The sequence below is a fragment of the Leiobunum rupestre genome, chromosome 7, assembly GCF_980474605.1.
Source record: "Leiobunum rupestre chromosome 7, qqLeiRupe1.1.hap1, whole genome shotgun sequence".
NCBI lineage: Eukaryota > Metazoa > Arthropoda > Arachnida > Opiliones > Sclerosomatidae > Leiobunum > Leiobunum rupestre.
In genome coordinates, this window is record NC_143390.1 from 17,126,802 (window position 1) to 17,153,294 (window position 26,493).

The window sequence follows — 26,493 nt, forward strand, 5'->3', positions numbered from 1 at the left end:
ATAAATTAAAATATATGAGAAACTCGTAACTTTAGTGTAGCTGAATAAATATTATTTCGTTTTATCGGGCATTCTCGTTTAGACTGAGCGATAAAAAAAAACAGAGAACAATTGAAAACGCATTAAAACTCGATATTCTGATAACGAGTCGATAACTTTTCGATCCAAAGTTCAGAAAAAGAAAGGATGAATGATGAACTTGGAAATTGGTTATAGAGGAGGCTTTCTTTAATACATAAGTCCATTTTTTGTCTTGACTGTTAACATGGGAGGAAACCAAAGTAGATTAACACAGGATGAGTTGGAAGATTACAATGTCTATATAATTTAATATTGTTTTGTCTATAATATTATAACTTTATTAAAATTATATTTGCTCTTAAACTCTTACAGTATCTAACGTATCTAACCAAACAGGAAATAGTCCAGTAGGTCCATCAGAATAATTATTCAATTTGTTGGCAAAAATTCTAACATTTTGTTTTCTTTTAGCGCGTTCAATCGCTTCCGAGAACTGGCACCTACGGCAGTAGACGAAGACAAAACTAGTCGTTTACCATTTTCCATCATATTAGAAATGAGGGAGTTTAAGGTAAGGGTTTTAGAGGTTCGGCCGACGAGGAAGGCGCCGAAGCGCAGTCGGTAAAAAAACCCGGGATGCATTAACATTTTCGGCGCCCATTGGGCCTTTGAAATGTTCAACGGTTTTAATCCGACATATTTTCACGCCTTTAGAAATTTGGCGCCCTAGGCCTCGGTATCATATAGACCTATTCACAAATTGCTTACTGGGAAACAAACAACTAGAGTGAAGGTATTAGAAGTTCGATTTTAACACTTTTATTTACACTAGATGACGCCAATTTATTTATTTTATTTTTTGCGGCAAGGTAATAACCACTTCTTTAAGCGATGTTTTATGTAAAATTTATAAACAAAAGTTCAACTCGGGGGAAATAGGGGTAAAAAGACACACGAAAACACTTTTTCGCATGCAATTTAAAATAACTACGTTTAGACTGTTGGCGCCATCTGGTAAGACATCCTAAAAAATCTACCTCTAATGGCGTTACTCCTGTGAAAGAATCTTCACCCTCGACAAGCGTGAATCGGTTTATTCGTGAATATACTTCAGTTCCAAAACCCGCTAACTTGACTTACGCGAATTTGGTTTCTTCCGCGGTTTTCGAAAGATCATTTCAACCACCGTTTATATTAAAAATGTTAAAAAAAAACGCCGATATAATTACTAAGTTATCGAGTTTTAATAATTTTTAAAAGCTTTTTAAAAATGCTACTTTTTGAAATTTAAATAATTTTTTAAAAATTTTGTGTTTTGAGTCACCTGATTTTGGAACTAAGGTAACGAATTTCAAATAGTGCCCCTAAACCCAAAACTAGACTCAAATGCTTTTCGCATTACCTTATCGTGCATTCGAATGAGTAAAACTCCATTTCGCTAAATTTGAATTCCTGCTCTCTTTTCTCTCTTTCGGTATTTCGCTTTTTCACAAAACAAAAGAATAATCCCTTCGCGGATCGGATGTTTTCTGTTTTTTCCTCCGAATCCGACGACCGCCTTTCTTTCGAGGACTTTTTGGACATGATAGCGGTTTTCAACGAGTCCGCCCCCACCAAAAAGAAAGCGGCCTACGCTTTCAAGATTTATGGTATTTAAAAGAAAAACGAGATTTTTACGTATATATAATTAAGTCGTACCAAGAATGCATTGAGGTACCTAAGAATATGGTAATATAGTATTAGCCTCTGGTACAATCCTCGCGTACTTCCTAGAGTAAGTTCGTCCGCTTTTTGTTCACCAAATATAAACATAGATGGCGATCGCCTGCGCGCAAAGAGTGCCACGGTATATCAAAAGCAGACGAACTTTCGCTAGAAAGTATACGAGGATGGGGCTTAGAATCTTCGTTTTCCCATATTTTTGTTACTTAAATTTATTCTTAGTCGTACAGTTTGGATGGCAGGGCGGATGATAAAGGTTTTGTTTTTGCGATAAGCAGATTTCGACGAAGATGGATTCATATCCAAAGACGACGTTGCCGAAATGATACGGCGAATGACCGCTGATCAACCCATGGACGAGAGATACCGAGGAATATTGGCCAAAAAGACGGTGGAGGAAGCCGACCTGGATAAAGACGGGCTTCTATCATTTCCAGAATTTCAACATGTTATTTCCAAATCACCATCCTTTTTGGAGTAAGTTTTAATAAGAATGTATTTATTTATATTATGAATGTATTCATTTCAACCATGAATATCGAGCTATATCATTACCCTTTCTACCATCTGGGGTTAAGATGGGCGGTGTCTTTCTGTGTTTTACGTCATTACTTGAGCCAATCAGGAGACAAGCGTTTGTCGTTGACTCGATCCACAAAAAGCTTCCCGGACGCGATTTCACCGGCGAAGAAAATCGATTCAATAAAAAAGAGGTGTATTAAATTTTTATAAGGTAAATTTCGCGATAAGCCGTGGCACTGAAAGCTAGTCAAGTTTCAAAATGTTGCCCTTCAACACAATTTTAAAGCGGCGGCGCGCGACAACGTCATAAAAACTAAGCCCCTCCCATCCTAGCGACTGAAGCTAGACCATGGACGTAATATATTACGTCCATGGCTAGACTACCTAATGCAGTTCGATATTCATGGTTAGCGTGTTTAAAGGCTAGCTGGGTTCTTCTGGTGTTTGTTGCTCCTAGGTGCCAACCAAAAACTATTCGATTTTAAGAAGTAGACAGGAACTTCGGAAATAATGTATATGTTGAGTACCAGAGTTCAGGGTTCGTACAAAATTTTTGGAGTTAAATTCTCTGACCAAATTAATTGTAGAATAAATTAATGGTTTGAAGTAAAAATCTTGAAAAAATTTTCTTTCAAAAATTTATTTGCCTAATTTATTTGGCGTCATTTTAAAATGCCTTTACTTTTTGGGACCATTTTCAAATTCCCTGATTTTCCCTGGCCTTATGGAAATCTTTTAAAATTCCTTGACTTTTCCCTGACCTTTTAGAAACTTTTCAAATTCCCTGACTTTTCCAGGTTTTCCAGGTCGTGTACGAACCCTGGAGTTGCAAACTCCCCGGTTTTCCGCGGCTTACCACGGTATTGCATTTCCTTTCACTGGAAAAAATTGCTCAGCAGCAGGTTTCAACGCGGGTTTTATAAATGTTTACAATAGTATTTTGGGTGGGGTGGCGGAGTGGTTAGCACTTTCGCCTCGTAGCAAAAGGAGCCGGGTTTGATCCCAGCTAGTGGCACTGGGTGAAAATCCGAAACCCCTCCTTCCGCGTAGAGTTTGTAAGTTATCTCCCCACTGGTTAAAGGGGTTTTCCCCCGAGATCTCCGGTTTCTCCTTCCCATAAAAACTTGCTGAGGTTAACGGTAATAATAAGTGTAGGGAGCTGACGGTTGGCTCGCGTGGCATGAAGGGCTTGCCACCACCCTCCTACGCATTTTAACCCGGCCACCTGTTACTTGATCACGCACAATCAACATTGCTTATGTGGTCGAAGGTGGTGCCTTGGGTATTAGCTCTATTTTAAATAAAAATAAAATCCTTACTAACAATATTTAAAAACCAAAAACCGACTTCCGAGTTTCCTTATAGAATCGGTAGAAAAATAAAAGGCCAGACCGGCTTTAGATTCCGCGGTTTTTTCACCTTTTGTTCGCGGGAAACGAAGTTCGTATGTTGGCAACCGTGCAATTCACGTGTCAGTCTCATCAACGATGTTGTATCAAGAATTCATTCTAGTGGCTAAGAATACGACTGCTCATTTGAACGACTGCTCATTTGGCCGACTGCTCATTTGGCATAGTATAGGACAGGCTATAGTATAACAGTCGGTCAAATGAGCCGTACATCTGACCGACTGAGCTATCGGCCAAATTAGCAGTAGGATGTTTTTCCGTTATTAGAATCCGCGATAGGTGAGTCATTAAAACTAGTTTATGATTTAGAAAAAACAGTAGTTTGTAACCAAGCTTCAAAGAATAATAATAATGGTCCGTAAAGATGAAGTCTATTTTCCTCTAAATCCTGAACAAAGGCCTAACAGCTGAGATTTAGAAGCGTGGAGTGAAGCAAATTGTTATCAAAATCCTGCGAGAGTTATCATAACATCCAACAAATTAAAGGCCATCCTATCATGATAGGATTTCAAAATTCATAGTGCTTGGCACAAAGTGTTAAAACCATTGGGTCTTTTCCTTGCATGAACCATGCATGCATGAACTCAATAAGTCTTTAAAACGGTGCGGAGGGAATATTAAAAATGCCGTTCCCAAAAAATATGTTCATTTCTTATTCATATTTTGGTCTATAAGAACTTTATAACATTATAATCAACTCCACCAAAGACCTAATTAGCAAGCAGGCGACAGATCAAACGACACATTAGTCACGTGGTTTTATGAGAGGAGGAGCTAACACTCGGCTTATAAGCTCCATCTACTATGTTCCGCCACAACGACGGGGAATGAAAGTCGTTATTCATTCCTGTGCGAGGGTGTAGATTATAATATCCACAGTATCATATTCTCAGGCAGGGCCGTTTTAACCTTTCCGTAGGCCTTAGGCAAAAATCTCTCATTTACCGACTTTTCGGACCTTCGTAGGCCCTATTTTATAGAATCGCAGGCCCTAATGTCTACTAAAATTTTCGTAGGCCTAGTGTGCCTTATGGATAAGCCGGCCCTGATCAGGTACATTAATTCATTGTTGATTGTATTTGTAGAATACATTTGAATTTCCCCGCGTTATCTCCGGAAATAGAGCTGGACAAATCTCAGAATGTGATTTTCCGTATCTGCTATCACGGGCTACAAAAGAGGTGGAGCTACTCAATTTTCAGGGTGACCACAACTCCTATGTTTAAATTTTTTTCCTATTTTTTCAATGTTTTCCTATAGGTTTCGAACTTAGGAAATATAGCTGCATCTGCCTTAATATCCGTGAACTAAATATGTGACGAAATAGCAGACGACTTTTGAATTTTAATGTTTTTCAGTTGAAACTTTCAGCTGTTGCGCAGCAGAGATGGGCTTTTTAATATTGAGCTAGATAGCGGCGCTCGCGCTCACACTCGTATTCTTTTTTTTGCCTGAGACTGGAGCTCGTGCTCGCGCTCTTCTCTTTTTTTGCCGGAGAGTGGAGCTCACGCTCTTCTCTTTTTTTTTTGCCTGAGACTGGAGCTCGCGCTCACGTTCTTCTCTTTTTTTTGCCGGAGAGTGGAGCTCGCGCTCGCGCTCTTCTCTTTTTTTGCCGGAGAGTGGAGCTCACACTCTTCTCTTTTTTTTTGCCTGAGACTGGAGCTCGCGCTCACGCTCTTCTCTTTTTTTGCCTGAGACTGGAGCTCGCGCTCGCGCTCGCGCTTTTCTCTTTTTTTTTTGCCTGAGACTGTAGCTCGCGCTCGCGCTCTTCTCTTTTTTTGCCGGAGAGTGGAGCTCGCGCTCGCGCTTTTTTCTTATTTGCAGGAGAATGGAGCTCAAAAATAGCTCTCGCACTCTTTGGGGCTCAGACCACCTCTGTTGTGCAGAGATAATTTTGGATGAACAGACAGCTTTCATATACGCAATTTAAAACTCGGTCGGTAGGCGGCGATACTTATGAGCAAAATTTAAACTACGCACGAAGCTTATAATGGAATTTATCCTATACTCCTACAATTTTTTTTTATTCCTATAAGATTTTTGTGAGTTTTCAGTGGTCACCCTGAATTTTTAACCCAGTTTTTTTAAACGCCAAACTCTTCAACGTCACCCGTCAAATTAGTTACCTCGTAAATACAAAAATTATGTTAATAATCGCGTATTTATACGCAGATAATTAACACTTGAATAAGTAAAACAGTCCCTGTAGGCATTTGAGAAAAACACGATGAGCGTTGAAAATTGAAATATATCGTTGCACGTGTCCTTATGCTATATACGAGGGCGGCTTTTGCGCTTATTTGATATTTTTCAATGAAATTCACGAAAAATATCTCGCTCCTTATCGCGGCCCAGATCTGGTTCCCCTTTCAATGACGCAACGATTAACCGCTTTTAATTGATGTGGCCAAATTAGAACGCCGCAACAATTTTTTTTTATTCGGTCTTGATTTTGAACGTTTCCTATATTTTACAGAACATTCAACGTGAGATTGTAGATGCTTTCGGATGTTTCGTCACCCATCGACGTTATAACAAGTACATGTATATATTAATATATTTAGAAGAATTCGAAATAAAATATTTCGGTGTTTTATCAATTTTAAAAATCCATATGTCTCTATATGTTTTAGGTATATAGGACACTGTAGGAATCTGGGGGCGGGTAGATATTATCAGCCCCTCTTTGGAGGATTTCAAACATTTCTAGGTACTTCACGCACTTACATTGAGCAGCTGGATCTAAAATATAACAATTTAGTTTTTAACGTTATATAAAACTGAGAAAATGACCCGAAATAGCGGCGGTTCTTTGACTTAGACGCTATTTTGTTTAAAGCCCGATCGGTTGCTTCTATCCGAGGAACCTTTCCGGCCCGTGGACAAAGGGGACAAATCTTGCAAGTCCCACTTCCGTTTACGACACAAGAAAATGTCGGCGATGCACATACGGAAATTTTTGGACAAGAAGGCGTAGAGAAAGGGATTAATGCCCGAGTTCATGTAAAAGATCAGGGTGGTCGCGATGGTAAAAAATATCGAAGATGGTTTGGTGCCGTCGTAGGACGAAGACCAGTTTTGCCAGAACTTCCTGGCGTGGTAGGGCAAGTTGCAAGCCACGAAACAAACCACGATCGCCACCAAAAGTCGTATAATCCTGCGGCGCATGCGTAGAACCCTGGTACCGGTCGACCAATCGCCCCTCTTCCGTTTGACGGAGTTGAGCGACATGGAAGAACGTAGTCTCTTATTTTTCAATCTGGAACGGAACAGGCCGAGATCAATCGAAACGCTTTTGCCCTTTTTCGCCTTGAGCGTACGCTGTCCGTTCGAGCTACTGGCGCTGGTACTCATACTGGAAGCTAGCGCGTTACGACTTAGTTGTTTCCTACTACCGAAGAAACTACGCCGAGCGCGCCACGATTTAGAAAAATCAAAAGCGCGATATTTCTTAGTCGAATTCTTGGACTCGGTGTCGTTATTGTTGTTCACGCATTCCCAATCCTCGTCGTTTTCGTACAAGGGGGCCTCTTCCATCTGAACCTTAGTAGACGATTCCTTTTTGCCATTAAGTTCGGTCTGCTCTTCTACCGGGCTACTTTTCGATCCGAAACGCCTCGGCTCTTCCTCGTACTCTTCTCTATCTTTAGCGGGGTTGTCCATAAGCGCGAAATTGGAACTGGGTACGCTGGCCGGTCTACTAACCACTCTGGGTTTCTCCTCCCTTAGAACCGCCTCTCTGGTGGAATCTCTCCGGACGCCAGTCTGATCCCTGATTCGCCTCACGCGAAACGATTCTCCGCTCTTCCACAATTTCGAACCGATGATTATGTACAAGATAATCATAATCAGAACCGGAATGGCGAAAAGGATCACGAAGTTGTACAGGTCGTAGTTCTTGTTGTTGTAGTAGGAGCGCTTCAGGACGCAAAGAGTGTCCATACCGTCCTCCTCGCTCATGGAAGGCACTTGGACCGTGCCGTATACGAAAAGACGAGGGCTGTTGTAAATGGCGCTTAGGGTCCAAACCAAAGCGAGGACGATCTTAAGTCGTTTCAAGGTGATGAATCGTCGACCCCAGAGGGTATGGACGATGACGACGTAGCGTTCGACGCTGATGACAATCAGAACCAGGATTGAAGCCGTGTAGCTCAGACCGTGGACGAAATGGTACATGCGACACAAGAAATCACCCAAAGCCCAGCTGGAGGTCAAATAAAGCAGGAGATTCTGGTAGACGCAAAAGATACCGACGCAAATATCGGCGAATGCCAGGTTGGCCAGGAAAAAATTGGTCGCCGTTCGCATACGTCGATGAAGACATATCACCGTTATCACAACCAAATTTCCTGAAACAACATTAAATTATCTGTATAATCATTCTATTTTTGAAATATATACCCAAAATGTAGAACGCTTAAAATTTGCCCACCGGCTTTCCTCCAATATAAACCTAGTTAAGTTTAAAATTAGGGATGCACCGATATGGGTACAGCCGATATTAACAAAGCTATCTATCATAAGAGTAGTTTTAATTTGTTTATACTCGTAACCCCTGTCTAAAAAAAGGTATGATCTAGCCTCTGAAGTCAGGCGCGCGTGGCACGGCCAATCAAATAAAATAATATCATTAGTTAAGCTAATCGAGAATTTTCTTATTTTTAAAAGTTTTTCCGGAAAATGTTTTTCTAATACCGGTATCGGCCAATATCGATATATCGGTGCCTCCCTACTTAAAATTAGACGAAAAAACCTTAAAAATTCAAATCGAGTACGAAATTTATCACCCGCACAAATTCAATACGTTCTAAATTGTTAGTGGTTGAGTGGTGAAAGTTTTTTTTTAGTTTTTATTTTTAACTATACATCTAGACTATGACAACGTATTAGAAGTAAACAAATTAGCTGACATGTGTTCGAGCCCGGATTGTGGGTCTAGGTGGATGATGAATTTTGCGTGTGCGCGTGTACGACTGTATTGAGCCAGTTTATATTACGCCTAACCGTGGTATAACCTAAAAACCCAAACAAAATTAAACAAACCAAAGACACTAAAATAAAAAATCCATTAATTTCGCCATATATTAGTAGCGCGCTAGTGATGAGACCCCAAAAACTCCAGGGAAACGCTTTCCGAATTTTAAGCAGTATAAAACGATATCGGCGGTTTTTTTTAGGAAAAAACAATTGCAACATATTACAAAAACATCTCCTCGATAGAGTCAAAGAGGGAGGTACAGTTTGTTTCTTTTTCGGCCCTACACTTACCCCCTTCATACATTTCGCAATAATATTTCCCCGGACAACATTTTTTTGTTTTTCCTAAACGATTTTACAATGTCAGCTTAGAGGGTCGGATACATCTTAGATAATATATTGAATCTCACCGAAAAAACAGCACAAGAAAACTATGGAATAAGCGGCGATCAGGCTATTTCGGACGTGACTGTAACGGAAAACATCTTCGACGCTCTCAAAGTAGAAGTGGTCGGACTCATTACTGCCTGTCGAGTTTTCGATATCACGAGCGAGAACTCCACTGGCATTGTCGGACGCAGACTGATTCGCGGACATGATTACCAGAGTTGACTCTCATCATTCCTTCGAGGAGAAGAAGGAATGAAAGAATGCTCCGACATTGGAACAATTTTCTCTTCGATTCAATAAACGTTCATTGATTTGACTTTCGTGCCTTTGTATAGCGAGAATTTCTGCAAATATTTCGTAATAAAAGCCCAAAGAATTTATATAAATAGCACGATCTATATACTTACGTAGAAATCACGGATAACTGGAGGCTAGTGATCGGCGGTGATGGCTCGCGGCCTTCTTACAGCAGACAGTGCATTAGCGCTGAGTATCCCATTTCCCGAAAACGTCGAAGTAGATATTAAATTGTGTCTCAATGGAGTTGGATGATGACTAGGTGAAAGTACGGTGGAGTCGAGACTTGAATTAGTGAACAGGTGGCAGGGTGCCCGAGCTACATGTTTTCGGAAACATGGCAGCTTTCGAACACACGATTTCTAATGGCGTACACTAGAAACCCATATATAATGTTACGCTCGTTACCTTACTGATTACGTCTGCAGTTGATCCTGACACACTTTCGCCGTTCACAAATTGAGTCAAAACGTTGTAAATTATTACGAATTATTGGAAATATTACTTCTCCCCAATGACAAAATGAGAGAGAAAAAGCTCAATTTTTTTTAATATCCTTCTGGGGGGTGTGAATTTCGCGTATCCGGTAGAAAATGCGTCGCTGTTTTTCTCTGAAAGTACCAACCACGAATGAACCTCGCGGTTCAATATAAAAGTTTGAAACGCTAAGATAAGATCTTTATAAAATTAGCCCACGTTTATTTCAAAACTTAAAATGAAGATGAAAGACTTTTATTATACTATTAAGGTCTTAATAAAAATCTGCTTAAAATGTAAGAGACTACCTGTAACGCAACTAACGTTGAATGCTTGAACTAGCAAGTGTCACACAAGTTACTAAACTCGATATTTTTTTCGGGAAACCGGTTGACCCATACCGTTTCATTCCTAATCAGATCTATTGTGTCGGAATATTTAGCATGGTAATTTTCTTAAATAAAACCCCAACTGTTTGTTATGTTTAAACTGTCGAATGCCTATTTAATATTTATCCAAATTTACTATGTTCTTATCATAATTTGTTTGATTTAAACAGCTTATTTTGGGTATGAAAACGGGTAATATCGTTTTCGAAATTTGCCGCGATATTTTAGCGGTACATTTGGCGCGTCGAACGCGAAACGCTCCGTGATCGCGTTGCTTGTCTGCTAGAAAAAAGCGCATTTTCCAATCGTTGTCAAAAGCTTTCTTTCCGCTTAAATACTAATATTATTTGATCGAAATATTCTTTGCGAAATTAAATGTTAAAACTTAATTCGTTGTTTCGCGTTTTCTTGATGCTGAAGTTAAGTTTCGACTAAAACGCGCCCTAAAACGGGAAAACGGCTTTTTTCCATCCAATAACAAAGGGTTTTTAGGCCTAGCCGCTAAAGACCTACTCGCGAAAGCCATGGCCTCTTCGTTGCCGCTCATTCAAAGGAGATTGATTGATATCGGATCTAATTTAACTGGTATCAATTCTTTTTTTGGAGTTTAAACTTGATAAGATTATGAATTTTGAAATGTTTTTATAGTGCAATTTAGTTTTTATACAAAAAAGGCATTCTGATGCTGTTTTTTTAAATTTTTAATTTCGCCTATTTTTTTTTCAATTTTTGTCTATTTTGTTTTAAGAATTTATAAAAAAAATGTTTTCCCGCCATTTTTCTAATGGCATGGTTTTTGTTTCATATTTTAACTTTATAATTTTCTAATGCTAGATTTATATTTTTGCCATACTGAAATAAAATATTTTTTTGACATTTATTAGATCCTATGTTTAGAGGTATTTATAATGGAACTAAAAAGCACGCTGATGATTTACACGAAGTGATAAGGAGAGCTATTGCGAATGGATTAGAAAGGGTATAGGCTTACTAATTAAATTATTTAAATAGTTAATTTAACATGTTTTTATTAATATTTAAAGATCATCGTGACTGGTGGAAGTTTGGAAGACAGTAGGGCTGCATTAGAATTAGCAAAAAGCAGCTGTAATATTTATTAATTAGATGATTGTTTATTTGAAATACAATTATAATTAAACTATATTTTAGCTATGCTCTACAGCACTGTCGGTTGCCATCCGACTAGATGCTTAGAATTTGAGGCATGTGGTGATCCTGGGGGCTATTTACAACAGCTAAAATTGTTAGCTTTAGAAAATGGTCACAAAGTCGTTGCAGTTGGTGAATGTGGCTTAGGTGAGCCCCATTACTCACCAATAAAAAAAACTTCGTAATTAACCTAACTATATTTTTAGACTATGAAAGATTAGAGTACTGTCCTAAAGAAACCCAACTAAGGTATTTTGAATGCCAATTTGATATAGCTGAGGCTGCCCGAATGCCTATGTTTTTGCATTGCCGAAAATCTGCTGCTGATCTCTTAACAATTGTTCGGAGAAATCGAGAGAGATTCAGCAATGGAGTGGTATATTTAAATTACATTATGAGATTTTGCTAACTATTTACTCTGTAATAATGACTTTAATTTATAGGTACATTCCTTCGACGGTACCAAAGAAGAGGCTAAAGCCATTTTGGATTTAGGCCTCTTCATCGGGATCAATGGCTGGTTTGTACTATATTTAAGCATGGAACTAATAAACTAATTTAAGGCTAATGAAAAAAATAATGTCTCAACTAAATGTTAAAATTAATTTTCAGTTCATTGAAAACTAAAGAAAATCTTGAAGTGGTAGCTAGCCTTCCAGCGGAAAGACTTATGATAGAAACTGGTATTTATTTTTTAATTTTCATTTTATTTAATCATGTCTAAATTTAATATTTAATTTTAGACTCTCCTTGGTGTGAAATAAGAGTGGCTCACGCAGGCTCAAAATTAGTCAAAACAACATTTCCTTGTAAAAAGAAGGAAAAATTTGAACTGGGCTTTCAAGTTAAGAGTCGCAACGAACCAGCCAATATAGTGTAATTTTTTTTTGGGCAATAGCAAAATTTTATGGGTAATATTAGAAGTATTAATATTTTTTTTTAAACAGCCAAGTTTTGGATATTTTAGCGGCAATAAGAGGAGAAGATATCAATGAACTGGCCAACGTACTATACGAAAACACTATCAAGGTTTTTTTTCCACGAGGAAAGGATATCTAAAACTATACAATTTATCGATGCAACTAAATAATAAAACATTAAATCTCTGAAAAATCAAAATTTTTTTAAAAGTCTAATTAAGAAATTGTAGCGAGCTTAATGAGTAAAATAATTATAATGTTAGTTCTTTTGTTGTGCGCTTGTGGTGCTTTAAAAAGAACAAAAAAAAATTGTAAATAGTTTTATCAGGACGTGTGAGAGCAATGTCGTTATTAAATAAATAGGCGCTAATTATGTTGATTAGTACTTAAATATTAAAAAAAGCATATTATAGGATTTCCTCTCTAAAAATATCTCAATAAAAAAATGTGTCAAAAGGAGGAAGAATCCAAAATGTTTGTACTTTTTAGTGTGTTTTTGCGTTTTTTGATGTGTAAATAACCTACAAAATTTGGTCAAAATTGTCTTAAAGACACAAATTTGTAAATTTTGGTGTTTCACTGCCTAGAAGAGTATTTTAGCCATTTTTAATAAAAATAATTTGGTGCAATTGATATTTTTAACTGAATTATACCCAAACTTAGTTCTCTTAAACAGGGTTGCCACAATATTCTCGGATTCAAATTCCCTGATCATTTTAGTTATTTTTTTCCTAATTTTTTAAGGTCGAAATTAGACAGTTTTTAACTATTACATTTATCAGAAGTTAATAAATTTAATTATATTTCAGTGCAAAAGTTAATTCAACGTTAAAAATCCTTTCAAAGATCTAAACAATAACAGAATTTGTCAAAGATCTAGAGTAAAATTACCTTAAAAACTGTCAAGATTAAACTGTATTCCCTGACATTTTCCACCCAATTTTAAATTCCCTGACGTGTCGCAACCCTGTTAAATAAAATGGTGTACCAAGAAATGATAGGGGAAGCGAAGAAATCAGTACCAAAGATACCATTTTGCGCCACCAATAAGTAACCATAATTCCGTAACATAATTTTTATTGACTTTGTATCTTTTTAAAGCAAAACGCATTTAATCAAGTGGAATGGAATAGAATTTAGGAATGAATAAAGAGTAATGGAAATAAAGAAGAACCGAAATGTTAAAAGTAAAAAAGTACAAATGGGTACAATTTTTTTTTTCTGGATTTAGAAATTAAGTGTGTTACGGGCGGAGTGTGATTTACACGTTAGACATTGTTTGCATAAACCACTTGTAGGCTGTTTTAGTGTAATCCTGCATTCCAGCCACCAAACCACCTGCCATTCTTTGGATCTTATCCGGAGACAATTCGCCACTAAAACCATAAGAACAACTCAGCAGTTAGTTGGTGGACGACAGCATGAGATTTCTTTTTGAAAATTACAATGAATAAAACAAATAACACTCCAATTGGCAGTGAAAAGACCCAAAATAGCTTGTTAATCAACTTTGAAATCTGTTATCTAAAATACTTCAACAAAAACAATTTTACAGCTTATAAAATTTATTTACGAAAAATCATAAAACAAGTAAGTTTCTTTAATAAACCCAAAATAAAACCCCTATATATAAATATCCCTAAATTTTTATATTATTTCAATTTAAAAACCTAATATTTTGTAATTATAACTCAATTTTTACGCTGGTACACTGGGATATTCATCACATTCACCTTCAGTTTTAAGACTGTTTGGGTAAAAATATTTAATAAAATTTTAATTTCAGTCAACTTTTCACCCCACCCATAAAGCTCCAGAGCATAAATTTATGTGAAAAAAAAAATAATACCCAACAAACCACCCCACCTCATGGCATTGTAATTTTCAATTATGCATGGTTAAAATGCTAAACATCTTACGTAAATACATGTTCTTGTAGCCAATGGCCAGCCAAGGACAGATAGTAAACGATGTTGGTCCAACACAATAACAAGTAAGTACTCGCTATCTCGCTAATAGATATGAACTGAGCTCTTAGAGTTGACCAAAATTGAGGGAAATTATCAGAAACCTTTTATATAAAAATGACCAAAGTTAGCCTTTAGTAATAACCACCTATAATTATTTCATATTACCGATTGAAGCAATGGTGGAACTGATTTATTGAGCCATAACCAAAAGGGTTGACTACATTCCCAGAGATACAGAGAAGCTGCTAAAATGTATTTCCATATCTCCTTTAAATATGGACCGACAATTTTGCAAGCTTTGCTGTAATAGAGGGGCACGTGTTTCTCCAGATAACTGCGCAAGAGACAAACAAAATATAAGTGTCTACTTAAAAGCTCAAAACTAAAAGGTGGTGTATGAGAATTTACTTGTAAGTCTTTCTCCAGTATATAAGAGTTTTAACTCTCGCATGATCAGAAACAGCTAGGACTCCGTAGTCTTTAAGGTACTTTCCCGTTTTTGAAGCTATTGAGTATTATATTTGATAATTTGTATATATTTGACAAGTAGGCTTACGGCACAAACTTACCTTTGAATGAACCATGTAAATTTATATCATAGAAGACAAGAGCTGTTATTGTAAAAATTAATGCAAACATCAACCCTCTCCACGGAAACCTCCAAACACTCATTTTGGCAATTAGTTCCTAAAGAATATGGAAATTTTTATACTTGGTACTGAAAGACCTTAGGAGTCCAGTTATTTATTTTGGAGTATCCCCAAAACCAAATATTTTCTTACCAAGTACAATGATTAATACTGTAATTCATTAAAAACGTAAAGAATTTTATGGGACTAGATGAAAATTGATAAATTTTGGATAGATTATATCACTTCATTACATTTAATAACCAATGGGCGACATATCAACCTGCCAACAGCGAACGAACCTCCCGACCTTTTGTACCGCGGTCGCCGAAAAATATGTAAAACTAAACCAGAGGCATCGATCGTCTTTTACCGGCGCGACAAAATATTCTGCCACGATCAAGAAGAAGCCCCTAAAACTGACCAATCAGAAAGGGAATATGGAAAATCCGAAAAACAAGACGTCGCGTCAATTAACTTATATAACCCAGTGATGCCAGATTGAGGGAAATTTTGACCCCTAAAAACGGTAAAAAGGGAAAACGGAAATTCGACGACTTTTTCCCGCTATATCCCTAGCACAAACTGTATACTGGTAAATATTGTTCCTATTTTTTACTCGTTGAGAGATGAAAATATAAGTATTAATTTCTTCAGGTCATTTGTTACTTTCGTTTTACAACGTCCCCTGTAATTGTTTTACCCAAATATCATTGTTTTTAGTTTAAAACTAAGAAAATTATAGTCCAAAAGGGGGAAATTTCAATGTGCGGAAAGGGAAATTCCATTTTCACAACAAAACTGGATTTTTTTTTTTAAATTACCATTCAGCTACCCCAACGAAAACCAAAAATACCTTTTAAAATCAAGCACAAAACACATTTGATACTTTTTCAACTTACATTGCAACTTTTAGTTGATTCCAATCCAATTTTCTTTGGACCCCCAATTTCTTCATTCGTAACTTTAAACGAATTCACAGTCTCCTTCAACAATTTTTGAGGAAATCCAGATGGCAATTTCTCAAAATTTGTGGTAAGGTGTTGCAGAAGGATACTGAAATAAATACATATTTACCAATAAACTGCCAAAATTAATTTTTAAATTTTAGCACAAATACAATTAACTTTTCCCACTATAATGTACCTGGATTCTGTTAAATGTTTAGTGTACATTTGCCGCCAAACACTGTAACTGAGTTTATCTTTCGTTAAACATTCCACTAGGCTTGACAGCAACTAAACAATTGTTAAGTTCTGTTAAAATTTTTCAAACTAAGATTGATTTTTTGTCCTTTTCACCTCCTCTTTCATAGCACTGGCAGTAGATGTTTGTAGCCGGCTCAAATAAGAGGGGAAAAAATGCCTCAGAACTGGCTCTTGATTTGAGTAATAAGATAAGGCTTTGAGTTTTGGGTACAGGTTCAAAAGTTGTTTGTGGTAAAGGCCGCTGGAACCCATTGATGATGAGTAGAGAAAATCAAACACAGGAAAAAATTCCCGCACCCCCAACACGTCTGAAACGGATTTTATTTCTGGGTGTAATCTAAATTATTAAAACAAAACAGGAAATTAACCCCCTACCATATCCAAGCTATAACTATAATATAATTAATTAATTTACTGTAAAAGGCATTCTAGATATTCAACGGTGTATTTTGAGAAAGCTCTCATGCCCAAAACTGGGAACATTAACTCCAGCCAAACTAAATGAATAAAGATTAGCTCCGATCTGTGATGTATTGAAATTCAAAACGTACCTTTTAACCCTGCCTTTAAACTAGACAATCCAGCTTGTCCAGCAGCCCACAAAATTGTTAAACATACTGGATGCCTATTTTGACAGTTGTTTCTCATTTCTATTAGCTAAAGATTAAAGAAAAATTATTATAGGTACAACCATAAGTGGATAATAACCACAAGTATGACACTTCCTATTCCCCCAATGCAAATTTTTTAATGGTAGTCTGTTTCGCCAATGACAACATAAACCATTAAGTACCGCTAACTGCTCCTAGTATTTGGATGGTCCACCGGCAGCCTTTTCGACAGACGAGCCAAGGACAATTGAAATGCTTTAAAGTGTAAATAATGCTTACTTTTGGAAAATAATTATGAATTATTGAAGCGGAAGATAAAAATAACTATCATAAACAGTGGCTCCATTTCAGAAGTTAGTTTTTTTCTAATTTCAAACCTAAACGCATGTTTGCTCTTATTTCTCGCCATCAAACTAACCAACTATTTTGCCAATGGAAAGAGTAGGAAGGGACGTATTTCCTGTTCGGAAACCTCCAATTTTGCAATCACTCCACGACAGACTATCATTCACCGAATTTGTTCTGTGCCATACTTATGTTTATTATTCACTTATGGTACAACTAATAATTTTTCCCCCCTAAAAATCTCACCTTTGGCAAGTTATTAAGGATAATTTCCGGTTTAACTTGTCCCAGGCACTGAAAAAAAACTCTGTAACCATTTACATGCTGTGAGAAGTCACTTTTCGAACCCTCTTGCACTATTGAAGTAATGCAGTGATCGAAAAATAGAACTAATGTTTGAGTGGTGCATTGATTGAGCGTGCTCTTCAAAAGTTGATGAATTCCTTTTGGAAGAGTACTCGATGGATAACCTATTATTAAATTTCCAAATGAATTGAACAAGGGATAACTTGAAAGCCTTATGAACAACAACATTTTCACTCACTAGTAAGCTTATTAGTGAAAACTGGGTCGGAAATTTCAACCTTTAGCTTCAAATTCAAGTAAGCAGCCAGATCTTTCAACCAAATCGATGGAATTTCAGGAAATCGGCTTTGAACTGTATCCAACAATGATTTTATTTCTTTTATTGACAGCTGTAAATGAGAAGAAATGAGTTAGTAATAAATCAATTTAAAATAGATATGAATGAGCTTCTACTTGATCAACAACTTCCTCAAATGTGGCTATCTTCGGAGCATCCTTCTTTTTCTCTTGAGTTTTCTTCTTGGGTTGAGTCTGCGTTACTGCTTTCTTGCTTTTATTTTCTACGGTTCCATTTGTTTTAGGATCACTTTTCTTTTTCAAATCATCATTTTTCCGTTCCTTCTCCAAGAATGCTTCAAAAATGGTTCGATCCTCCTTCAATGTACCTTAATACGTAAACCGAAACAAGTGCAAGTTAATTAAAAATTCCAGAAAAAAATCATTGCACTGTACCTCGCTCATCTAATTTTGGTAAATTATCAATTTTTTTCTTGGCTGGAGGTTTAATTTTGCCATTGACATCTGGTACACTACGTTTTTTACTGGATTTCACCACTTCCCATGAATTTGAAGATGACATTTTCAAACTAATCTTTCTTACGCATGCGATTTAATTCAGAACTTGTTATTAGAGATTATAATGGGTTTAACAATTTAGAAAATAGTAAAAGAGTTTAAAAAAAATCTCGAATGCGCGTGTCGTCACCTCAGCAGATCATCACTTTTAAAAAGAGATCGACCGGCGATTCTTCAGAGAGCCACGTCAAAGACCTGCCAAATATCTCTTGCGCGGAGGGGAGGGGGAGACAGTTACATAAAAAAATACCCATGATAAAAAAAAACAAGTAGCACCAAATGCACCTAGAATTTGCATGTCAAACCGGATAATTTTTTCAGCGAATGGTTCAAAGACAGACAGACAGACATATATGCAATAATTTAGCCGATGGTTTAAGTTTTTGCATAACCTAAAGCAAAAAAAGTTTATTTTTCTTTCATGCTTCCACTTTTCTGATTTCGTTTAAACTTTTAAAAAAATGGGCTCGGCGGCTAGCGCTTTTACAGAAGAAGAACTGGATGATTATCAAGTAAATAAAAAAGAAAATATTAAATAACTACTACTACTACTACTACTACGAATAATAATAATAAGCCTTTGCATATGTATTTAGGAATTAACTTATTTCACCAAAAAAGAAATCTTGCAGTGAGTTAAAACACTATCAGTATTTTTATATAGCAGATAATTAATTACTCTTTCATTTTTGAAGCGCTTATAAAAGATTTAAAACTCTCGCCCCAGAAATAATAAGCAAAGACAGAAACGCCAAACTTCCCAGAGAAAAGATTTTAAGTCTACCAGAATTGCATGTAAAAATTCCTAGAAAACCCGGAAACCTAGTCAAAACTAAATATATTTGTTTCAAAATCAAGGTGAATCCATTCAAAGACAGGATCTGCAAAGTTTTTAGCTCAGATCAAGATGGAAATTTAACATTTGAAGACTTCTTAGACATGATGTCCGTTTTTAGCGAGACTGCACCTAAGTCAGTTAAAACTGAATACGCCTTTAGAATATATGGTAATTCCTAAAATGTTGAAAAAAAATTATAAGTTGCCTCCATTATACGTATTTTCTCATTCATAAAGATTTTGATGAAGATGATATGCTCTCAACAGGCGATTTAAAAGAGATTATCAAAAGATTAACAGAACCTGGTGGCCAAAAATTACAAGAAAATGATATAGATGAATTAATTGATAATGTAAGTTTCTTTCGCATTTGTAACACACTATGCCACAAATTATTAATCCTTTATAAATAGATCATGAATGAAGCTGATTTGGATGAAGATAACTACCTTGCATTTGCCGAATTTGAGCATGTTATATCCAAATCTCCAGACTTTATGAAGTAATATTTAAACTTTGAAATTTGATTTACGTATTGAAATTAATAATTAAATTTGGTTTCAGTTCATTTAAAATAAGGTTGTGAATTAAAAAAACCAAAAATTTGCGTAATGGCCAAAGAATTTTATAATGATATACAGTATTTAATAATTTGACAATTGTTTTTAAATATTATTACCAAATGTTATAAACAATTAAAGTGATATTTTACTTAGCAAGAATACGTTTCAATTTTTTATTGTAAGTTTCCTAAATTTTTTTTTAAATTAATATCTGCACCAGTTACTTCATAAACAAAATTGAACTGCCTGTTTTATCTATATTTAGTATAATTAGGTTTTTTTATAATTTTTGTTATAAAATAAATTGTTTCAAAAGCACATACATCATCCATTTCTAACTACCTGCCTACATTTTTAGAACTACAATTAAAGTTAACCTCATACAAAAATATTTTGAAAAGGGCAAAAAATTGATAAATCCAGGTACTGTTTTCTCAAAAACCCTCATTTTTTACAATATTTTTACATGTGCCTATAAAGAGCTACAAACGAACTTTGCACTGTTCTATCATTTTACAAGAGAAAAACTCTTGGGGATAAAAGGATAATATAGGAAATACCTTTCAATTACTTTTAAGCAACAATATACCATAGGTTTAACACATCCAAATGATGTTTATAAAAGTCACAATAACTAGATAATTTCAATTACCTTACATTGTAGTTGTTTTTATATAAGTGTACAAAACTTCGTAATTTTACTTTAGTAAGAGGTACGAATGGACTAGAATTATATAATACTTCAAATTTAAGGAGAAATAATGTAGTTAATTTCTCTACAAAATATTGATTTCTACATAAGCTCGCATCCTAATATACATTATGTCTCAATTGCAAAATTTTGTTTTTAGTATTGTTATCCCTAGTTAGGAAATGTTATAAACTAGACAAATAACAGTTAACATTTATTACTAACTGCAAATACGCGAATACTGGAATGGGTATTTTTTTATTTTCTAAAAAGGAGATTTCTAAGTATCTACAGAAACAATTACTACATAAGCAACTGCTAATACTTTCCCAAGTGTAAAAGCTAAAAAGATTGGTACTTGTAAACAAAAGTACCCAAATATATACGTATAGATAACTTTTTTTAAATGGTGTAAAATTCTAAAGGGTGCTAAAAAGTGCATGTTTTAGTGCGTGTACAAAGAAGCTTGTGGAAAAATGGTTTCACTCTACAACCCCTGTAAAAATACAGCGTTATCTAATTTTCCATGTAGTTGGGGAGTGGAAAAACTAACAAAGTATGAAATTTCAATAAGAGATTAGTTTAAAGGGTAAAAGCAATAGTATCACCGTAATTTTTGACATATAAATTTAAGTACCTATTCCCATTAACCCAACGCAGAAGATATTAAACCTCATAAATATTACACTCCCAAAAATAATAATCAGCAGCTAATAAATAAGCAATTCTACGAGGCACTATTAATTTTTTGGGTCCATTTCCACTCTTTTTATTTTTTTACGGTGATACTGGAAATACGTCTATGATGCCATTTAAGGGCTGCCAATGGATTTGAGCTTCGACGTAGAAGATTAACACCACTGTCCGAGGACCTCCTACTCCGATCCTTGACCGTAGCCGGCTGTCAAGACTCGTAAAGCAATCTTTGATAATGAGGAAAGATTTCCCAAGTTGACAAATGAAGGGAAAACTCCAAGGCTACTAGAACCCCAAATTCGGAGCTCAAAAGATCTTTGCGGCTCAAACGAAATACAGTTTCAGTTTTCTGGAACGAAAAACCAATATTACAAAACTTTTCAATATCTACCAGAATAAGCATTGTAGATTTACTTCAATCAAAAGTTTCAATTCGCCTCCTTTAACATCATTTAATTTAGCGGAGAGCAAAAGACAGGCACCGGCGCACAATTTTCGATTTTGTTTGTTAATCAGCATCTGAAGATAAAATATTAGGTCAAAAACTTTGATATAATTGATAATTAAAACCTAAACAACTTGCCTTCAATATAAGCTTCTCAAAATAAACGTAAGCTTGTGCAACTGTTAACAAGTCAATTCCACACTGAATAATGCAGAAGATTATTAATTGTTTATTTGAATAAAAATATGGTGAATATAATAAAAACGTTTTAATACCTCTTGCCTTGAAATTTTGCACATTTCTCGTTTGATACTAAAGAAAAACTAAGTTAAAGAAAATCGATCTAAGTAAAATTTAAAAAGAAATGTTATAATTACCTCCGAAGCTTACTGAGTGAAAGCTGAATTAGAGGGAAACGCTCTTTGAATTTCCCATTCAATTCTTTCTTCAAGTCAGAAGGCTTAACGTAGTCAATAACTGATGTCTGAAATTTTTTCAAATTATTTCATACTGTTAATAACTACTCATTAGCAAAAATATACCACATATCCAGGAAAGGTAAGTACGGTGCTGTGCTTCCCTGCAATAAGTTCGGGATCATCTAAAAGATTTGGATGATATCCAGTGATGGAATTTCCAAAGCACTGGTGACAGGAGTTGGCATGAACTTGGAACTCTTCCCAATCAGAACCTGCAATTGTCATTAAAAATTTAAAGAAAATTTTAACAATGGAGAAATAGGGCTGTGCGAGTACTCGAAAATCATTTTTCTAGGACTAGATTAGGTACCTGGCTTCCGATTAAAAAATTACTCAAAGTGGACTAGAGTTTATAAATAAAATGAAAAATACCCGGCGAGTCCCATATTTACCGGCAAGTTCATTATTTCCTGGTGAGTCTATTATTTTCCGGCGATTCTTTTTTGGTTTGCTTTTAAATATTCCGCTAACAGCCCTGCAGTATTGCTGCCCTCAAGAATTCCGCCACTTTATTGGTCATCAAATCCTACACTGCCTTTGGTTTTGCTTTTACTTTCAAACTTTCTAGAACTCTCTTCAGTTATAAACGAGGAGTGTTGCGGCCGTTAGTTGCTTTTTAGTTTTTTACTATTTTTACCGCTCATTTTCTCAAAATAATTCCGGGAAAATGAGTAAATGAATAAAAGAAAAGGCATTTCAAGAGTAAATTTTACCACAAGATGATCATGATTCTCCAATTTCGTGTGAAGAATCAAAAATTTAGTTGAGAATTTTTGGTAATTTTTTAATATCAATTGTAAACTATTCATATAACTTTTATAATTAGTTAATAATTAGTAAAAATAATATTTTCTGTTTTTAAATGGTTGGGATAAAATTTAGGGCTCGAATTGGACTCTATTGGAAAATTTAGACTTTAATTGGCCTTGAAAGAGTTAAAATCCATTTCTTATGGACTCTAAGACTCGAACAAGTATTGAAATATTGGACTCGAAGACTCGCAAGAAATAATTATAGAAAACTAACCAGGGTCAATGGCTACAGCTGGTGGAGTTGTAGGCATTGAAATCAGAGCCCTGGTTAAAACTGCGGGATCGTATGATTGGCATCTGTTTAGGCCAGGATGATGGGCACCTAGCGGTACAGGGAAATCGGAATCATGGGCTGTATGTGCACGGCATCGACGTTGGAAAGAATGGATAGAAGGCAATAACAGCTGGCTGTAAGACACATCCTTTAAAAGAATCATGTTAAATTTTAGATAATTATATCAATAAATAATCATACAAAAAAAGGATATTACTAGGCCTTCCTCTGGCTTCTCAAAGCCAAGCAATCCCAAAATGTCAGCTGGGTCAGGGGTGTCATTTATTATGGATAGCTGGCGACTGCCTGATGCGTGACGCCCTCGCCAACTGATCTCTGGTTTAGAATCACCTCTAGTGGCATTGGAATGAAAACTTCTGCGGTGATATGGTAGTGAAGAGAAAACTACAAATGGCGCTTTCTTTGATGATACAAGAACCAATCTGGAAACATCACGTCAGTTAAAAATATCAAAGTAACATTTTATTAAGGGTTTCCATCTTTAGGTACACTCAACATTACCTTTCGTCTTTAATTGACTGCTCCTTCGGGGTCCCTAAAAATTTTACTTCAACTGATGATTCTGATAAACTACTTGAGGCATTACGACTACGACCAATACAAACTGTTCAAACCAAACAGCATGCATAACATTGTTAGTTAAGTTAGAGGGATTTAAAATTTTATTCATAAATTTAAAAACATTAGTCTTTGGATTAAAAAGGTGCCATAACAGCTAAATTTATTACCTAAACTTTCCGTGCTTTCACAATAAGGTGGTATAATTTGTTCAGTATGTGTAAGTGGTTTACGTCGACTGAAAGAAGAAAGACGAGCTCTTGTCTCACTGACAAAGCTATGAACCCTATTAAAATAATAATTAATCATGAAATAGTCACCATAAATCAAATATACTCAAAATTTCTCATTACCGGTCTCGTTCTTTGGGACTATGCCTACCCTGACCTACAAGGTGCATTGGCAAAAAGCGATCATCGCTAATACTGGCATGCCTACAATACTTTATATCTTGTTTATGCGGATCTCCACCTGACGGGGAAGTATGAGCCAAAGGAAATCTATCTGATAAAGTGCTTTTACTAAGATTTTTATTTTCTTTCCCATTAATAGAATTTTCCTGCTCGGTAGAGGAGTCTACAACTCGATTCAATGGGTTTTCATCTGTTGCACTTCTACTAAACAGACCAAGCTTTGTATCTCGATGAGTGCCATCGAGAGAAATATTAGATAGAAAGGTAAGCGCTGCTAAACGCCTCCGAGATCTTCTCCGTTTAATAACCGTTGCCATATGCTTAAGTTCTTAAAAATTGTTGAGTAAGCGGAAAAAACCAACAGCAAAAATTAACAGTGTTTAGTCCAACTGAAGGACAAAGTGAAATCCAAGATCACATAAATTGTCGTCTCTGTTTTCACGGACGTCCGAACAAACCAAGGCCTACTTCCAGCCATGATGAACTTAGACTTCATTGAACATAACTATAGCAAACCGAAATTAAACAATGTTTTTTTTAAATACAAATAATAAAAGAATTCGAATAAAACACTTAAAAAAGCGGCTATTTAAATTTAAGGAAGCCAAGGCCGACGAAGTAAAGGGTGAATTATTTTGCAATCCACTAGCGTATTTTTCGTGACAGACTCACGGACCTTGATCCACTCTAGGAGTAGTAAACAGGGGTACTCCTAGATCCACTAGGACTACTCACGCACTCACCAAGGAGGATAGCACTCACTCACGACGTCAGTGCTTCCCATAGACATTGGAACCATTGAATTGGGAATAATACTGCTAGAATTACAATTACGATTTCGGTCGCCATGGTTACGCGGGACCTGGGGGCCTATTCTGTAAATATTCGAAATCCAATTTTCGATCGAAAACTAGATTTCGAACTTCGAGATCTCGACGAATGGTATTCTGTAAAGATTTCGAATAAGCATAAATCAATGTAAATTGTCGAAGTCGATCTCGACCAGGGGGGCGATTCTGTAAGAAATCGAATGGGAATTCGATCTCGATACCCTATACCATGTCGAGATCGACTTCGACAATTTACATTGATTTATGCTTATTCGAAATCTTTACCGAATACCATTCGTCGAAATCTTGTTTTCGATCGAAAATTGGATTTCGAATATTTACAGAATAGGCCCCATAGGGTATCGAGATCGAATTCTCATTCGATTTCTTACAGAATCGCCCCCCTGTTCTGATAAGACTGTACGAAATTCATCTTTATAATTAGGCGGTAGCGCCATCTATATTTTGTAGGCCCTGGAATTATATGAGTCTCTTAACTTTTCTGTTATAACATATACACGTTTTGGTAGAGGCAAGCACCGAAAAGAGAGACCAATTCTAATTACTGTCGATAGTGGCGAAACGAGGCACGCTATTCTGCAGGCAGCCTCGAAGCTCTATAATAACCAAGTCCCGGAATATCGCAATGTAAGGATGGCCCCCGACCGGACATTGGACCAACAGATGATGGCCCGAATGCATGCTTGGACTAGTCGGCGCAGTGCTACTAGATCATCTTCAAGTGCCAGGAACGCTAGAGGAGGTAGACTAGGCAGTAGTGCGTGGCGAGGAAATAACAAAGGACAGCATGGTGGAGCAAAAAACTCGCAACCAGGCCTGCATACTGGGAATCAGGCCCCACAGACAACGCACCCCATAGTGAAAAATCGGTTGGGAACAAGCAACCAGTAATGACTGAGAACGTTGGTGTCTCTACTAAGGCGGAGATTTACGCTCCCGAGGTTACAGTCATTGAATCACCTAGTCAATCGTATAAATATGTAAATAAGTATGTAAATCTTTCAACGGACAGTGTTACCCCTAGTGTAAACATTACCTCTAGCCGACCTAACTGTGCTTTTCTGAACCACTCTGCCATATTGCCTGATAATCTACCGGCCGCTGAACATTTTAACGCTTTCAAAGTTCGTTCAAATAAGCACAATACTAGAAGAAGTAAACGCCGCAGCCAAAAGCAAAGAGACTATACCTACCATAGATACCTAAAACTTTGGATTTGCCAACGTTCAAGGCGCGCGATCGGAGGTGAAGTACGCTGAAATACACCAGCTTATGTTGGACAAAAATTTAGTTTTATATGGGCTAACTGAAACTCACCTCCGGGGTGGCGAGACTCCGGATATCCCAAAGGGATGCTGTTGGGCGGGTGTCAACCGAACGGGAAGAGAAAAACCGGGCGGCGGCATCGGAATTATGTATTTTGCGCGAAGGCCAATCAAAATCATCAGAAGGTGTAGAGAACACATGTGGTTTTCTATCGAAGGCCGTGAAGATTTGGTTTTTGCCCTGGTATACTGCGCGTCCGGTGAATCCGCCCAGGCGCGAACTTTAAATGAAAGGATATACTCCTGCCTGGACAATGATATGATATGTTTTAAAGAGGAGGGCAAAAATGCGTATCTGATGGGAGATTTT

The 26,493-nt window shown here is 36.4% G+C and overlaps 6 protein-coding genes across 9 annotated transcripts; 3 read left to right on the forward strand and 3 right to left on the reverse strand.

Moving 5' to 3' along the window:
- The first annotated feature begins 193 nt into the window (after window positions 1–193).
- On the forward strand, window positions 194–6,285 carry LOC149934916 (calcium and integrin-binding family member 2-like). Its single transcript, XM_090181636.1, has 6 exons — window positions 194–316; window positions 394–428; window positions 493–592; window positions 1,523–1,670; window positions 2,022–2,220; window positions 6,151–6,285. Exons 1-6 carry the CDS (start codon window positions 266–268, stop codon window positions 6,170–6,172), a joined length of 555 nt encoding a protein of 184 aa, XP_090037762.1. The 5' UTR covers window positions 194–265; the 3' UTR covers window positions 6,173–6,285.
- Window positions 5,695–10,117, reverse strand: TrissinR (Trissin receptor). Its single transcript, XM_090181635.1, has 3 exons — window positions 9,449–10,117; window positions 9,062–9,385; window positions 5,695–8,023 (listed from the first exon to the last, which is right to left on the reverse strand). The coding sequence occupies exons 2-3, from the start codon at window positions 9,246–9,248 to the stop codon at window positions 6,492–6,494; spliced, it is 1,719 nt and encodes a 572-aa protein (XP_090037761.1). The 5' UTR covers window positions 9,249–9,385; window positions 9,449–10,117; the 3' UTR covers window positions 5,695–6,491.
- Window positions 10,118–10,468: 351 nt separating this feature from the next.
- On the forward strand, window positions 10,469–12,911 carry LOC149934918 (deoxyribonuclease TATDN1-like). The gene is made up of 9 exons (XM_090180877.1): window positions 10,469–10,789; window positions 11,089–11,183; window positions 11,248–11,311; window positions 11,375–11,521; window positions 11,581–11,750; window positions 11,818–11,894; window positions 11,987–12,057; window positions 12,118–12,250; window positions 12,322–12,911. The coding sequence occupies exons 1-9, from the start codon at window positions 10,729–10,731 to the stop codon at window positions 12,431–12,433; spliced, it is 930 nt and encodes a 309-aa protein (XP_090037003.1). The 5' UTR covers window positions 10,469–10,728; the 3' UTR covers window positions 12,434–12,911.
- A 443-nt stretch (window positions 12,912–13,354) lies between these two features.
- On the reverse strand, window positions 13,355–18,426 carry Tmem214 (Transmembrane protein 214). 2 transcript variants are annotated; one of them, XM_090154556.1, is made up of 14 exons: window positions 18,096–18,425; window positions 17,817–18,028; window positions 17,602–17,752; window positions 17,304–17,527; window positions 16,653–16,758; window positions 16,517–16,598; window positions 16,195–16,438; window positions 16,040–16,131; window positions 15,796–15,949; window positions 14,834–14,951; window positions 14,673–14,769; window positions 14,430–14,598; window positions 14,214–14,365; window positions 13,355–13,670 (listed from the first exon to the last, which is right to left on the reverse strand). In XM_090154556.1, the coding sequence occupies exons 1-14, from the start codon at window positions 18,220–18,222 to the stop codon at window positions 13,556–13,558; spliced, it is 2,043 nt and encodes a 680-aa protein (XP_090010682.1). In that variant the 5' UTR covers window positions 18,223–18,425; the 3' UTR covers window positions 13,355–13,555. The 2 variants fall into 2 exon arrangements, with proteins under 2 accessions (XP_090010682.1, XP_090010683.1); XM_090154557.1 differs by lacking the exon at window positions 13,355–13,670 and adding an exon at window positions 13,857–14,041 and having other exon boundaries at window positions 18,096–18,426.
- Window positions 18,406–19,745, forward strand: LOC149934920 (calcium and integrin-binding family member 2-like). Of its 2 annotated transcripts, none has more exons than XM_090154562.1 (7): window positions 18,406–18,730; window positions 18,815–18,849; window positions 18,914–19,013; window positions 19,077–19,224; window positions 19,323–19,408; window positions 19,469–19,557; window positions 19,620–19,740. In XM_090154562.1, the coding sequence occupies exons 1-7, from the start codon at window positions 18,680–18,682 to the stop codon at window positions 19,639–19,641; spliced, it is 531 nt and encodes a 176-aa protein (XP_090010688.1). In that variant the 5' UTR covers window positions 18,406–18,679; the 3' UTR covers window positions 19,642–19,740. The 2 variants fall into 2 exon arrangements, with proteins under 2 accessions (XP_090010688.1, XP_090010687.1); XM_090154561.1 differs by having other exon boundaries at window positions 18,411–18,730; window positions 19,293–19,408; window positions 19,620–19,745.
- Window positions 19,665–24,672, reverse strand: LOC149934921 (CDK5 and ABL1 enzyme substrate 2). Of its 2 annotated transcripts, none has more exons than XM_090154560.1 (11): window positions 23,948–24,672; window positions 23,765–23,880; window positions 23,538–23,571; window positions 23,233–23,458; window positions 22,956–23,163; window positions 21,993–22,141; window positions 21,828–21,934; window positions 21,726–21,762; window positions 21,589–21,651; window positions 21,420–21,524; window positions 19,665–21,354 (listed from the first exon to the last, which is right to left on the reverse strand). In XM_090154560.1, exons 1-11 carry the CDS (start codon window positions 24,322–24,324, stop codon window positions 21,214–21,216), a joined length of 1,563 nt encoding a protein of 520 aa, XP_090010686.1. In that variant the 5' UTR covers window positions 24,325–24,672; the 3' UTR covers window positions 19,665–21,213. The 2 variants fall into 2 exon arrangements, with proteins under 2 accessions (XP_090010686.1, XP_090010684.1); XM_090154558.1 differs by having other exon boundaries at window positions 23,538–23,640.
- Window positions 24,673–26,493: the final 1,821 nt, after the last annotated feature.

Bases quoted from the DNA above. Each gene is read 5' to 3' on its own strand.
- LOC149934916 (XM_090181636.1), top strand. From the start codon at position 266: ATGGGAGGAAACCAAAGTAGATTAACACAGGATGAGTTGGAAGATTAC. The intron at 317-393 runs GTCTATATAATT...AAACTCTTACAG, and splicing joins ATGAGTTGGAAGATTACAAT to TATCTAACGTATCTAACCAA. The intron at 2,221-6,150 runs GTAAGTTTTAAT...TATATTTTACAG, and splicing joins AAATCACCATCCTTTTTGGA to AACATTCAACGTGAGATTGT.
- TrissinR (XM_090181635.1), bottom strand. From the start codon at position 9,248: ATGTCCGCGAATCAGTCTGCGTCCGACAATGCCAGTGGAGTTCTCGCT. The intron at 8,024-9,061 runs GTGAGATTCAAT...ATGTTGTTTCAG, and splicing joins TTTCTTGTGCTGTTTTTTCG to GAAATTTGGTTGTGATAACG.
- LOC149934918 (XM_090180877.1), top strand. From the start codon at position 10,729: ATGGCCTCTTCGTTGCCGCTCATTCAAAGGAGATTGATTGATATCGGA. The intron at 12,058-12,117 runs GTATTTATTTTT...ATTTAATTTTAG, and splicing joins AAGACTTATGATAGAAACTG to ACTCTCCTTGGTGTGAAATA. The intron at 12,251-12,321 runs GTAATTTTTTTT...TTTTTTAAACAG, and splicing joins AACGAACCAGCCAATATAGT to CCAAGTTTTGGATATTTTAG.
- Tmem214 (XM_090154556.1), bottom strand. From the start codon at position 18,222: ATGTCATCTTCAAATTCATGGGAAGTGGTGAAATCCAGTAAAAAACGT. The intron at 14,770-14,833 runs GTAAGTTTGTGC...AATACTCAATAG, and splicing joins TTTACATGGTTCATTCAAAG to CTTCAAAAACGGGAAAGTAC. The intron at 13,671-14,213 runs GTAAGATGTTTA...TTATGGTTTTAG, and splicing joins CTACAAGAACATGTATTTAC to TGGCGAATTGTCTCCGGATA.
- LOC149934920 (XM_090154561.1), top strand. From the start codon at position 18,680: ATGGGCTCGGCGGCTAGCGCTTTTACAGAAGAAGAACTGGATGATTAT. The intron at 19,225-19,292 runs GTAATTCCTAAA...TCATTCATAAAG, and splicing joins ATACGCCTTTAGAATATATG to ATTTTGATGAAGATGATATG. The intron at 19,409-19,468 runs GTAAGTTTCTTT...CTTTATAAATAG, and splicing joins TAGATGAATTAATTGATAAT to ATCATGAATGAAGCTGATTT.
- LOC149934921 (XM_090154558.1), bottom strand. From the start codon at position 24,324: ATGGCAACGGTTATTAAACGGAGAAGATCTCGGAGGCGTTTAGCAGCG. The intron at 22,142-22,955 runs GTTAGTTTTCTA...TGACAATTGCAG, and splicing joins AGCTGTAGCCATTGACCCTG to GTTCTGATTGGGAAGAGTTC. The intron at 21,935-21,992 runs GTATATTTTTGC...AAAAAATTTCAG, and splicing joins TTACCTTTCCTGGATATGTG to ACATCAGTTATTGACTACGT.